At 44.7% G+C, this 14423-nt stretch overlaps 1 protein-coding gene across 1 annotated transcript in view; it reads right to left on the minus strand.

Moving 5' to 3' along the window:
- The window catches only part of F7 (coagulation factor VII), a 62123-nt gene that overhangs the window by 19980 nt on the left and 27720 nt on the right, over positions 1-14423 (minus strand). Inside the window, exons 5-6 of the mRNA XM_063444666.1 lie at positions 5957-6097; positions 5432-5532 (exon numbers count right to left, since the gene is read on the minus strand). Coding sequence (XP_063300736.1) covers positions 5432-5532; positions 5957-6097 — 242 coding nt within the window. The remainder of the gene's footprint in view (positions 1-5431; positions 5533-5956; positions 6098-14423) is intronic.

The raw sequence follows: 14423 nt of genomic DNA on the forward strand, positions 1-14423 counted from the left end.
ACGACCAAGCACCGTTGAGCGTTCGTACGCAAGATGGCCGCCGCCACGTTATTCGTATGCCGAACAGCGGCCACCCAGATACACACAAAGTTACGATTTAATTACCAATTAGCCTGCGGTTACAGAGTAGGAAATACTAAAAGAGGGGCACACTTCTCTCTGGGGTGGTCGGATGGTTCAGTATTTTCATTTGTATGGTGAACAGAATGAAAATACCGAACAATCAGACGAATGCTATGTACAATAGGAATATACATAGCGGGAATTTAACGAAAGCACATTGTAACATGAAATTTTGCAGACAGCCCAATGCAATCTGCTACAGTCTTACCCTGGAGCTTGATCCCTCATCCAGACGAATGATCTCACCAAACAGTGCCCTTCTAAGTCGAATAGAATCGAATGCAGGCGATGATGGAAGTCCAGCGGTGTTCGGGAGTTTCTGTATCCGATTTTAGTTCCATGAGTTTCGTGCCCAAACACCGCTGCCTGCGTTCATGCGAACAAGATGGCCGCCACCTCGTGGTTGTGCATAGGAATTGCGGCCACCCAGACGAACAATTAGAACACTGCGGTGAGAAACGTTCCAAGTTGTTAATAGGTGTTAACAAGCTCCAGGGTGGTCTCTGGTTCATGCAGTTGTTCGGTAATTAGAAGTGCCGCTTTGAAAGTTCAAAGTGTGGCCATACAAATCCAAAAAGGCATACACAGTGGTTTTAATCAGGGTTTAACATAGGGGCCATAGTCACAGGGTAGGAGGCTGGCAAACAAGCCCCTCCAAAAGCCCGTGGCGAGGTTACTTTCATCACAAAGGGCATATGGATCTGCTTGGTGAGCTTGGGCTGGCTGTTGCTTGGCTAGGTACATGGATGGTGTTTCTCGCCCTGTGCCCTCCATTTTCCTTGGTTTCAGGCTCGACCTCGGCTCACTAGGTACCCGTTCTACCTGGCTTTTCGATTATAGCATCGGGCGCACATTTGGAGGATTTGATGAGGCAGAGTGGTTGATTTGATGAAGGCAGAGTGGTTGATTTGACTATTTTCATCACGAAAAGTCATGAGTTTATTAACCCCTTCAGGACGGAGTCAATAGTGCACGTTCTGATCAAAACAAAACGTAAACAAAAACTGGTATTTGCGCTATATGTCTGTTCAACCGTAATTCACCTCTTTCACATTAAATGCACCCACACTTATTATATATCATTTTGTTCAGGAGAAACAGGGCTTTCATTTCATATAAAATATTTATATATGAAACAATTTATTATGAATAAAATAAAAAAAAACTGAGAAATTTTAATTTTTTTATTTAATTTGTAGTTCCGCCTCACATTTTAGCTGTAAATGTCATAATACTGTTAGGTTTTTTTTTTTTGGTTTTTTTAATTCTTTATTTTATTCGTGCAAATAATTAACAGGCAAGTTTGCTTTGCCACAATAGCTGAAGCAAACCAGATGATTCACAGAAAGAAACAACATTATGGCATGGGAAGCAGTGCACATTTTTAGGGTTATGTGAACAAGATAAATATATAATATAGCTTGACATTGTAATCTGCATGGTTGTTGCTTGGATCAGTTAGTGATTATGCATGCATGGCAGACATTGTTAAATAACACAGCTTTGCTATTGATAGTGTCTTCGTCTCTGAACTTAAGTGTAGACACCGTGTGAGATATTATGCAACTATAGGGATAATAAAATTTTTAACCGTGAACACTAAACGTGTGCTATAAGTGTAGCCGACAACATGGCACCTTTCATGTTTAAATGTCGCTAAACAAGCCACCTATATATAAAAGGTGTGATGAGATGACCCGGTGATAATTAAAATAATTAAATAACAAATGGTTAGATCATAAAATACGGTGTGTTAGTAGGCTGATTAAACATCATGTTCAGTTCCAATTAACGATCTAACTGAGTAAAACAGGCTAGGGTGAATTGTGATGTAGGATTAGTTAAGTTTGGTCAATTTAGGCTATCCACAAGTTATATGTACTAGGCAGCAAGCTAAAGGCTATGCATTGGGGGGACAGTCCCCTGTGATTAATTATGGGCTAGGGGCACTCTTTCAGCATTAAAGTTAAGCATAACTCAGGAGCATAGGGGTAGAAAAATTCACTAGACGTCATCAGAACATAAAATTTGCCATAATTACAGTTGGAGTCTATATGAGGCAAGGAGTGAGTGACTCTTTTATGGCTTCCAGAGTTCCAGTCAGCCCACGCCCGCAGTAGGTATACCACAGTCCCGTTCCGGTGCCTGTGTGACGGCGGGAATCCCCCGCGTCCTCTGGTAAGGTTGCAGCAGGTTCTGGGTTTTCTTGTTCTGCGCTCTTGGCGTGCAGAGGATAGGAGCGGCAGTTGGGGTCGCCGAGTGATCTGGTGAGTGTCTTGGAGTCCTGGCTGTGGTGTGAGCTGTGCGGTGCTGTCGCTGGCTGTTGAGGATTCGATGTGGCAGTGTGGCAGTATATGCCAGTGTAGGCTTGACAGTCCGCCATCCTCTTGGTCTTTTTTGGTGAGCCTTGCCCCCTTTGAATCCTCTTTGGGTCGCTGTGTTACGATGGGGCTGTTTGTGATGTTGAGCCTTGGGAGCCCTCTTAGCTGTGTGGGCTTTGTGTGGACTGTGTCTGGTCACAGAGGTGCTCCGTTTGGGCGCTGTTTTGCCGGACCCTTTCTTGTGAGTGGCCATTTTGAGAGTAGGGTTGGGGTTTGTCCCCTTTGTCGCTTTGCCTTCACGTTTCAGACTCCTCATCGTACCTCCTGTTGCGGGTTCCGCTTGCAGGGGTCGCAGTAGAGCCTCTAGCTTGTCCCAGAGTGCCCCCAATATGCGGTCGTACCGGAGCTCTGTTTCCCTCTCGATCGTGTGCTCGGTAGTGGAGCGTAGGCCGGCCGCCATTTTGCAGGCTCTGCCCACGACCGTTAGGTGTCGTGGTCTTGTCACTTGGGTCTCGTGTGGCCGGTTGGTCTTACGAGGTAGGACCGGGATATCCCCCGCCGGTCCAAAGGGGGGGGGACAAGGTCTCCGGGACTGTTTTCCCTTATTGCTCGGTGGCAGGAGAGCGGCCGCCTCTCCCGCGCCTGCTAGGCTAGTAGGCCTCACCGGTGCGTGTGGCGTGGGTCGGGTTGATCGGTGCTTGTAAGGTGTCGGTTTGTTGGTCCCAATTTCCCCCATCACTTGGTGGTCCCAGTTTGGCATTTGGGTGCCTTTTTAGTAGAGTTATCTTGCTTTTTCGGGTGTCGGCCACTGGAGCTGGTAAGGGTTGCTACTGCTCAGCTCTGCGGCTCGGCCCCGCCCCCAATACTGTTAGGTTTTACTGCAACAAAACGCACATATTTGTAATCAGCAATGTCTCATGAGTACAACAGTACCCCCCATTAACAGGTTTTATGGTGTTTTGGAAAGTTACAGGGTCAAATATAGTGCTTGCGAATTAAATTCTCTGCACTTTCTCTCTGTGTTGTCAGGCATGTCAATCAAATTTTAATTAATCAAATGACATAATTATGTAAAAAAATTACTTAAATATACACGTAGAATTTTACTATATATGCATTTATAGGTATTTAAATTCTACGTGTATACTAATGTAATCTTTTATGTAATTATATGTATTTATCTATATATATATATATATTTGCGGTTATTTGTATTTTATATATAGATAGATATATATAGAATGTCATTCTAAGTGTATTCTGTTTCCAATATATATATATATATTAATAACAAAATACAGTTAGAATGAAATTACATATGAATATATAATTTATTTTAAATTTTGTTTCAATATTTTATTTATTTATTTATTATTGTAATTATACGTATATATATATATATATATATATAATATATATATGTAGATCTATTATATATATATTATATATATACATATTATATATGTAACGTCATTCTAAGTGTATTTTAATACTAATATATATACTAATACTAATATTAAAATACATTACGTATGACGTTACATATATACAATATGTATATATATTATATATATAATATATATACATATATTATATATATATATATATATATAAATACTTTTATTTTATTTTAACATGTGTATTTAATTTTTTTTTATACTTTCCTACCAGCAGGGGGACTGTCTAATATTTTAGACACCCCCCTGCTGGCAGATCCATAGCCAGCTATAGGGGGCCATGTGATCACTCTTTGAGAGCGATCACATGGCCCCCGGGGGCCTCATTTGCCGGAGGGGGGCCGTCTGGGCTCTCAGGCAGCCCCCCAGAAGAGGATCGCAGTGGAGGTAAGTATAGCTTACCTCCTGGGGGCTTCAGCCGTTACGGCGTTCTATGCCGCCGCAACGGCTTTAAAGCCCTTTAAAGCCGCGACGGCATAGAACGCCGTAACGGCGTTAAGGGGTTAAATGCACAGAAGCAAGTATTGCCCCACACTATTTATGATGTTTTGTCTTGTCTCATATTTGTCCCTCCCTTTGATTTTTGCTCATATAGGGGCTCTCCTGTACGGTAGGTGTTTGGTTTGTTCAGGTGTTTGGCTTTATTTTGTGTTTCGTGTTGTACACTGTTTTGGTTGATGCACTATTGCATGATGAATGTTGGGTCTGGGACTATGTTAATATGATGGTTAGTTATGTTTTACTGTTGGGCTTCTGTTCTTTATGTTTTCACGGTTTGATTCAGATGTGGTCCTTGGTGCTCACATAATTTTCCATGTGGCGGCTCAACTGGAGTGACCTTGTTCCGTTGATGCCTTGGATAACTGGTTCCGGTTTGGCATGTGTTTCTTGCACTTGATTATTGTTAGACTCTAATGTCGTGTTCCCTGATTTATGTTCCTTTTTTTCCTGTTCTTCTGTTTGTTCCCATGATATGTTGCATCTCCAAAGAAATAGGTAGGTTTTGGGGAAGGTGCTTGTAGTTTTAGTGAGACTTGGATGGGGATTGGCTGGGACCACTGTGTATGTTCTATTTTTTTTTTTTTTTTTACTCTTTGCTCACATTGGCGGACAATAAAGAAAGGGTCAAGCAATACTGGCATTGTGTCTTTCATAAAATCATGACTTTTCGTCATGAAAATAGCAAAATCATGTAATCATGTATATATATGATGTTTTCTACCACAACATTGGATTATGAGTGGTCACTGATCACATAATGATATGACCATTTACAGTTAGAAATTGCATGTAAGCATGCTACAACAAATATGTGACATTTTTATAAACAAATTACAAAAATTTACTTAAGTTAAGCGCTTGAGATTGGACATGCATCACCTCTGTTCCATGAACAGACTATTCTGAATTTACTTAAATCATGGTGCAAAAATTCTAACTTGCCATGACAAATTCATTTAGTCAAATTTAAATTTTTACAAATACATTTCAAAGGCATGAGATGTAGTGACACTTTGCCATTAAACTCACCTGCCAAGGACAGTGCCCTTTTGGACATATTTCCCCTCCAACAATTCGTAATAAATTCTTTGCTTTTCTTAATACAGGTATTTTTCCACATGGATATTTAACTGGTAGAGAAAACAACAAAGTTTTTTTTTTCATGGATATACTATAAATTATATAGCCAGTGTGTAGCAACAGATGTTAGAATAACTAGGAAATATTGGTACATCATAAGACTGAAGAGGGCAGTGGTGTACCTACTACGGTCGCAAGGCTCGCCACTGCAACCGGGTCCCTCACTCCAGGGGGCCTGGCCACAGCTGCGACCCCTTCAACCATGGGCCGCCTGGATATCTTCTAGCTCGGTGCAATGCAAGTGGCTTTTGTGTGTAATTTAACTTGAGTAAAAACACAAACAAGCCTGTTTTAAATTTTACTAAAAACATAAACTTGTTTTGTAAAGAGAATAGAACTTAATGATGACACCTCACGAACATATTGAAATGAAACATTTAAGCCATATGAAGCAGATCTAGCATTTGCACTTACCTGCAGGTTTACATGATAATTGATCCTCTCCTAGAGTGTACCCCTCTGCACATGAGCACTTCCGTCCTGTAGTTGTATTGTCATGGCAAAAATGCTCACAGTTTCCATTTTTATTTACACAGCGAAACTCATCATTTTTATCTGGGTACATAAAAATACATAAACAGAATTGGGAGTATTAAAATTTATGTAGCGCCAACATATTCTGCAGTGCTTTATACAGAGGAAATATTACATATCAATTACTGGTATGTAATGTCAATCTATTGTAATGTTGGCAGAAACAAGGAGCAAAGAAGGTCCTGCTCTAGCAACTTTAAAATTTAGGAGGAAGGGAGGATTGATCAACTCATACAAAACCTCAGCCAAGTATAGACAAGGAACATTAAACCAGGGCCAGATGTCTCATTGGGCAGAGTGGGCACCTGCCTTCTAGCAGGCACTTATTTACAGCACTTATAATGTGCAATTTGAAGCTTAGGTGGGCTGGTGTGGGGAGGTACCAGAAGCCTTAGCCTCCAATCCAGGAACAATTGTAGGTGTTCGTATGTGACTATTTGTTTGTTAACATAGAGGTGGACATATCGTTGTAGCCCTGTGTTCTCTATTCCCTTGTAGTCTCTGTCCCTCATCCCTGGTGGGAAAGCCCTGTTTCTCATTGTGAAGGGTAGTTTGCTAAGGGAGTACTTCTGTTGGGTTTGTTCCCAGATTTGAATTGAATTGAAGATATCTGGGTTTGTGGTCCTCAGCAAAGTCCTTTGGGTGCGGGGCAACCATATGTAAAATTGGGATAGGTCCATCCCTGTCATCAGAGACTCGAGGTCCACCCAGCGTCTTTTTTCAGGGGTGAGTGCCAGTGTACAATCTGGGTCAGCTGCGCTGCCAGGTATAATCCCAGTCTGCCCCTAGTTTTAGGCCGGTATAATAGGTTCCGAGCCACCCTTAGGCACCTATTCTGCCATATGAATGTGCTCGTTGTATGCCCACTACGTCACCACAGGTGACCCTCACTGGAATGGCCTGAAACAGGAAAAGTAATTGTGATAAAATATATTTTTTTAATTGAGTGTATGCGTCCCAACCAGGAAATTGGCTTATCTGTCCATTGTACTTTCTCATCTTTGAGAAGGCTGGTGTTTAATTTCCAGGACCAATTTGAACTATATTGGAGCTTGCCAAGGGTGACCGTAATTTCAGCATGATGTCGAGGTGTATCACCTTGCTCATCACCGACCCATTGAGGAATATGTTGTCTATTCTGGAATATGTATTATGTGCTTTGAATAGAATGTGTAGTCTCGGGTGTCGGGGTGTTGGAGTCTCCAGACATCTAGCAGTCCAGTGTGCCAGAAATGTGTGTAGCTGCCTGTCCTACCCCCAGTGATCCTGTGACCGTAGGGTTCCAGTTTCAAGCTGCGGTCGCCAGCCGGACATGGCACTGTGTTAAAATCTCCGCCCACCATAAGTAATCCCTGCCCTCCCCCCCGCACCCGCGACCAGAGTTTCCCAATTTGACCAGAATGTAGCCTCTGGCCAGTTGGGAGCATACACGTTAATGATATGTATTTTGGAGTTGTAGAGGGTACCCGTGATATACAGATATCGTCCCTCTGGGTCGGCCTAGGTGACTGTTATCTGGAGCGGGCTTCTCTTATGTACCAGTATCGCTACCCCTGCGCGCTTGCGTGTATTTCGTGCCTCATATACCGTAATGTAGGATCTGTCTGTCAGTCTGACTGGTGCCGACTTGGGGAAGTGTGTCTCCTGCAGACGCGCTATATCTACCTTTTTGGTTTTTATATCCTTGAGAAGCAGAAGCAGAAGCAGTCTGTTCAGGCTATTGAGCCCTTAACATAAAGCGAGAGGATTATTAAAGCCATGTTGCCCAATAGCCACTAGGATTGTGATGTGGTAGGCCCTCTGGATGCCCCCTTGGTAAGAAGCACGGAGCCGGGCAGAAGCAGAGGACTCCTGTCCCCCCCACCCCGCCCAGCATCGCAGGCAGCATTAGTGTATGTTTCTGGGAAGTGAGATTTTCTGTGTACATGGTAAAGAGAGGAAATAACATTGAGAGAAATACAAAACAAACTTAACAGATAAAAACTAAACCATGATAATCTGGTTTACTCTTTGCCAGATTAGATTGGGGGTGTTCGCCCCCCCTGTTTGGCAAAGACATGTTCACCCCCCAGACTTGGCGACTCACCGCACATATCCACTTTTCTTCATTGCACAACATTTACATATACACATGAACAATGAAGGAGACAACATTTGTTGACAGTGTGGTTGTTATACCTTATTCCCCAGTGCTCCCCTTCCCCATTCTCTGCTTTAGATCTGACTACGGGAATTATGTTGTTTTTTGGATAGGAGGTTCCTCTTATTACGGTCCTGTAGCAGAGCCCATATAAGGCTTGTGTCGCCGGTATGACACCTTAGTGTGCAGAGCCTGTGAGGGAGCCCTGCTGAGCGCCTCATCTGAATTCATTAGTAATGGGTGCCACTTATCCTGTCCTGCATAGTGGACTCAGTGATGTATTTGTCATTGTGATCTTATATGCATATTGACTGGTTTTTATCTATTTATTTTTTGCATTTTTAAGGTATAACAATTTTTTGTTGTTGTTTTTTTTTTTAAACAAATGCTAGTATCACTCCCCTAGGATTAGGTTGGAGAAATCTACCCCTCAGCGCTCTCGCCCAGCTAACCCCCCCCCCCTCCCCCCCCACACACACACACTATTGAACCTATTTTACAGTGTATTGGATGTCCCCCTGCAGTATGGCCAGTAAATATATTGAGTGGCTGCTCCTGCCCACCTCTGCCCACCCCTGGGTCACCCCCAACCTCCTCCCCCACCACAGGGTACCCCCACAAGTGTGTGTGTGTCCAAGCAATATAGCTTGGTTGCTACTTCTAAGTGCTGCCTTAAAGTGTGTGATTGGAGATATTCTGGCGAGTTTTAGAGAATCTTCAACTGTTTAAGATTTTGTTAAGAGATTTATTTTTTACTGTTACAGGTAAGATCCATCTATAGGAAAAGGTTACGGACTGCACAAGGTTTGGTTTCCTGTTGGTAATTGGTAAGCAGGGCCGGACTGGGAATTAAAAGCAGCCCTGCGGGGGCGTGGCCTGGAGCTCAACCGTGGCAGTCACATGTCAGGGTAGCTCCTGCTGCATAGGCCTGAAACCACAGCGAAACATACACCCCACATAGCTTCAAGCACCCACAGCGATGTCCCAGCAAAAGGGCAGACGCCAGACGGACAAGGGCGACAAATCCAGCTTTTTCGCCGTCCGCGCGACCCAAACAAAGACCGCGGAAGCCCTGGAGGAGGCCCAAGATGGCGCCCGCGAAGACCATGGCGAAACGCAGAAAGTGACCGCGGAAGACGCCCCAGTAACCCAGGGCATATTACAACGCATGCTGGATGTGATGCACACCAAGTTACAAAATACTCTCCAGACCTCACTGAAAGACATCAGGTCAGATATCAGGGAGCTGGGAGAGCGCACTTCCACGTTGGAAGACAAAATGGCCGACCAAGCCGAAGCACATAACGACATGAGGGCCACTGTGGAAGACATGCAGAACAATTTGATGACCCTGGAAACCAAAATAGCGGATATGTAAGACCGTTCCCGCCGCAATAATCTCAGGCTGAGAGGGATAGCGGAATCAGTGCGGATGGCAGGTCTGCACAAACACCTACAGGACCTCTTCAAAGTCCCCGCCCCAGACATGCATCAGGACATGCTGCTGCTGGACCGCTACCATCGTGTTCCAAAACCGCAATTCCTAACGACAGAAGTGCCGCGAGATGTATTGGTGCGGCTTCACTATTTTCACATTCACTATTCACATTCACTATTTTCCCCTTCCTTCCAGGCGACCACGATCTAACGCTGAAGAAAAGAAAAACCTTTGCCGGCGTCATGGAGCAACTAAGACTGCACAAGAAGCCATACAGATGGGTCTTTCCAGTCAAGCTTTTGGTTACACACGAAGGTAAAACCACCACCATCATGACCCCGGAAGCCGGAGCGAAAGCCCTTAGAGACTGGGGCCTACCACCACCACAGAACCCAACCAGCGCAACAGGCCATGACAAGCTCCAACCTTCGTGGAAGAGAGCGCATAAAACCTGACAGAGAGAGCGTTTGTGGGCTGCAGGAGGTGGCAAGTACAATTTGAAAGACTTTGGGACTGACAAACCATTGGGGGGGGGTGTTGAGCACACAGGGCCAGGGGCCATTGAGAGCACACCTACCCGAACCCCAACATACCTATAGATAGGCCACATGATTTGACCCAGGCAGCACACAAAAAAAAAAAGAGCCCAGACAAAACCATCACTGATACTGACAAGGGGTAAATAACAGCTTACTAAGCAACTAGTAAGGTTTCAGGCCTATGGACCACACCGTCCAGGCATGGAAGCATATTGCTTCCTACCTCGCAGCGCCTTTACTTGGCGCACGGCCATTCACATGGCACCAAGTTCAATTTCTTATGTTTCAGTTCACATGTTTAACTTGTATATTTACTTTAATTTTTGTGTTTCACATTGTACGATTACCAAGCCACAGTTACTTCAATGCTATGCCACACGAGGGGATAGAAGGGCATGCAGGGGCCCTCACCCACAGTTTACCCAACTCAGGGAGATGTCACCCGGTTCGAACAAGCTGGGTAGGGGGGCACTCCCACACAATAGAACGCTAGCGCTACAACTAACCGAAACCCCAAGGTACAACCCCCCATGAAAATATACACCCATAATACCAAAAGCCTTAACCACCCATCCAAAAGAAACCTACTCCGCAGAGACCTGACCCGACAGAAACCGGAGGTGGTTTGCCTCCAAGAAACCCACTTTAAAACGAACGCCCACGCACCACTACTCATACGGGACTACCCCCACCAATACCATGCCACCCATACGAGCAAATCCAAGGGGCCCTCAATATTAATTAGCAAGGATGTAGCGTTTTCCCTTACGCACCTGGAGATAGATGACGGGGGAGATATGTTATAGTGGTGGGTTCATTCAATGATGTCGAGTATACCATAACGAGCATATATGCCCCAAACCAGGAACAGAGGAATTTCCTCCACAAAATGTTCAAAAAACTGGAAAAAATACAAAAGGGAATAGGAGTTGTCTGCGGAGACATCAACCATGTCCTAGACCCCACGGTAGATACCACGATAGCACCCACGGCCCCTAGAATGAAGCCCCTCAAGAGGCAGAGCAAGGCAATACTTAAACTGTTACATGAATATCAATATTACGACACCTGGAGGACAACTCACGTGGGGGAAAGACAACCTTTTTCTCGACGGTACACAATACTTACTCTAGGATAGACGGTATACTGATAAAAGGCCAACACCTGGGACAGATCAAAGACTGCTCCATAGAGCAGATTACGTGGTCAGACCATGCCCCACAGTTGTAGCGACCCTGGCCGATTTATACGAATCCACACACAGAAGCCCGTGGAGACTCAACAGCTCACTTCTCACAGACCCAGAATTCGCCAAGCTGATAGAAAAGGAATTAACACATTACTTCATAGAGAACACTACGGAACAAATCCCGCACAACACTATGTGGCAGGCCCACAAATCGGTGATACGGGGTATGTTGATACAGCGGGCGGCCTTTCTAAAACGACAGGCACAGACACAAATGCGGGAATGGCAAAAAGAACTCCAAAACCTCACTACTCAAAACCAAAGTGCCCCAACACAAGAGCTAAAGACCCGAATCATGACACTCACACAGGAAATACACAAACAAGCCCTAGACCAAACCGGCCATTATTTATGCAAACTTAAAGCGACTAACTACTCCGAGGGTAACAAAGCAGGCAAACTAGTAGCCCAAGGCCTCAAAACCAAACAAATACAACAGAAGATAGCATACCTCACCACAGAAGCGGGACATAAAGTAACAGCACCCATGGACATAAGCAACTCCTTTGCTAAGTATTACACCTCCCTATACAATCTAGCGGACTACCCTCACACATACCAACCACAACCACAAGCCATAAAAACGTATCTGAACTCGATACAACTGCCCACATTTACACCTCAGCAACAACATGAACTTAGTGCAGAAATAACACATGAAGAGGTCACCGCGGCCATCCAATCCCTACCAGCAGGCAAACCCAAGGTCCAGACGGATTCGCCAACTGTTATTACAAAAAGTTTCACGCCATCTTAACGCCACATTTAACCAATGCCTTCAATGAAGCTACCCGTCTACAAAAACTGCCAGCTGAGACATTAATAGCGCACATTGTCACACTCCCAAAGCCTGGCAAACCTCCCACCTGCCCTCAAAATTTTCGCACCATATCCCTGCTGAACACGGACGCCAAATTGTACGCAAAAATTTACGCTCGGCGCCTGGGGGCTTTGCTCCCATGCGTCATACACACCGACCAAGTGGGGTTCATAAAAAACAGGCAGGGGGGAGATAATACCAAGAAAGTACTCAACATCATACACAGCGCCCAACGCATGAGGGTGGGGAGCATGTTGATGTCGCTAGACGCAGAAAAGGCCTTTGACCGGCTGGGATGGGAGTTCCTGGAACAGGTCCTCCTTAAATTCTGAGCTCCAGTTGGCTTCCTCTCAGCGGTCAGGGCACTATATTACGCACCAACTGCGAGGGTCTTAAATGCAGGCTTTGTCTCAGATCCCCTGGCCATAACCAATGGCTCTCGCCAGGGGTGTCCCCTCTCCCCACTGCTCAATGTAATGGCTTTGGAACCGTTGGCGGCAGCCATACGGCAAAATGCCTCAATCCACGGAGTGACAATAGGGACCAAGGAATACAAAGCGAACCTATTCGCCGACGACATTCTACTGACCCTCACCCAACCACACATATCACTCCCTAACCTGATGGCCACCCTAACGGAATACGGGAAACACTCCTACTACAAGCTAAACATAAACAAGACACAAGCCATGGGAATAGGGATACCAACGGACATACTAGAGAGACTTAAAACAGCCTTCCCCTTTGACTGCAGAACGGACTATCTCACGTTCTTAAGCATTAACATCCCAACAAATCTGAGCAAACTACTAGACACAAACTACATAACACTTATGAAAGGCATGGCCACTACACTGAAATCTTGGAAGGGAAAATTCCTCTACTGGGTGGGACGACTGGCAGCGATCAAAATGATGCTGCTGCCGAAGTTCTAATATCTGCTACGCACCCTACCTATAGCACTGCCAAAAACATACACAGCCTCCTTACAGAGACTGTTGCCCCAATTTGTGTGGGCTAACAAGAGACTGAGGGTGGCAGCGGAGATTCTATACCAACCGGTCACGGAAGGGGGACTGGGCCTCCCATGCATACAGACATACTACAGAGCAGCTCAATTGACTACAGTTAAAACGGCCACAGCTGAGGGGGAACCACTACAGTGGGCCCAGATAGAGGCACACTGGGCCAACAAACAAGACCTGAGGGACCTCTTCTGGCTCCCGGGACCCCTACGCCCCAAAATCTTCCAACCCCTTCCCACTACTGCTCTAACCTTGAAATGTTGGGATAAACAGAGGCGAGAGGAGAGCGAACACAGGGAAATAAAAGGGCAAGCCCCAATCTCATGCCTATCGGTGGGCATTCCATCCCTTGACATTAAAACATGGGGGGACGCAGGTTGCACTACAATTAACCACTTCTACCAAAACAACCGCCTAATCCCCTTTCCAGAACGCCAAACAAAGTACAACCTACCTAATAAAGCGCTGTTCTCCTACACGGAGGGTGGAACAGAAAGGGGGCTAGGAGCCACAGGGGATAACAAATAACGTCCAGCGCAAAAGCTAACATGGAGCGGAATCGCACCATGGGATAACCAAGCCAAATTGTAAAGGACCATACGTGTCCTAAGTGTATACCATAAGATAAGGGGAAAAGAGATATGGAGTAAAGGAGGGTATGACAAGGTGGTAAACTGGGTAAATAAACTGTATATAAACTATGTATATTCCTTATGTTGTAACGAAATGTGCCTGCATTACCCCTCCTTCTCATTCAAATTATTACTCCAACGTAAAAAAAGCACTCATAGGCTTCAAAATAAACAAAAGTGCTGATTTATTTTAAGTAGACGTGCATGTAATCAATGTTTCAGTCCAACTACCTTGACATATTAAGGAAAACTTGGTAATGGGACTGAAATGGTGAATGTATGTAGGGCACAACTGTAAAAAAATGACGTTATCTTGTTTATTTTGAAGTCCTGTTGGTGCGCTCTTCACTTTAAATATGTTATTGTGCTGGAGTATGCACCTAGCAACAAGACTCGGCCAATATCTGCTCATTACATATGGTACATATTAATGACATTTCTCTGTGTATTATGCATATATAAATGTACATGTAAATGTATTCTCCCCCCTCTGTCTCTTTCTCC

This window comes from Pelobates fuscus, chromosome 1 (genome assembly GCF_036172605.1).
Source record: "Pelobates fuscus isolate aPelFus1 chromosome 1, aPelFus1.pri, whole genome shotgun sequence".
In the NCBI taxonomy this organism is placed as follows: domain Eukaryota; kingdom Metazoa; phylum Chordata; class Amphibia; order Anura; family Pelobatidae; genus Pelobates; species Pelobates fuscus.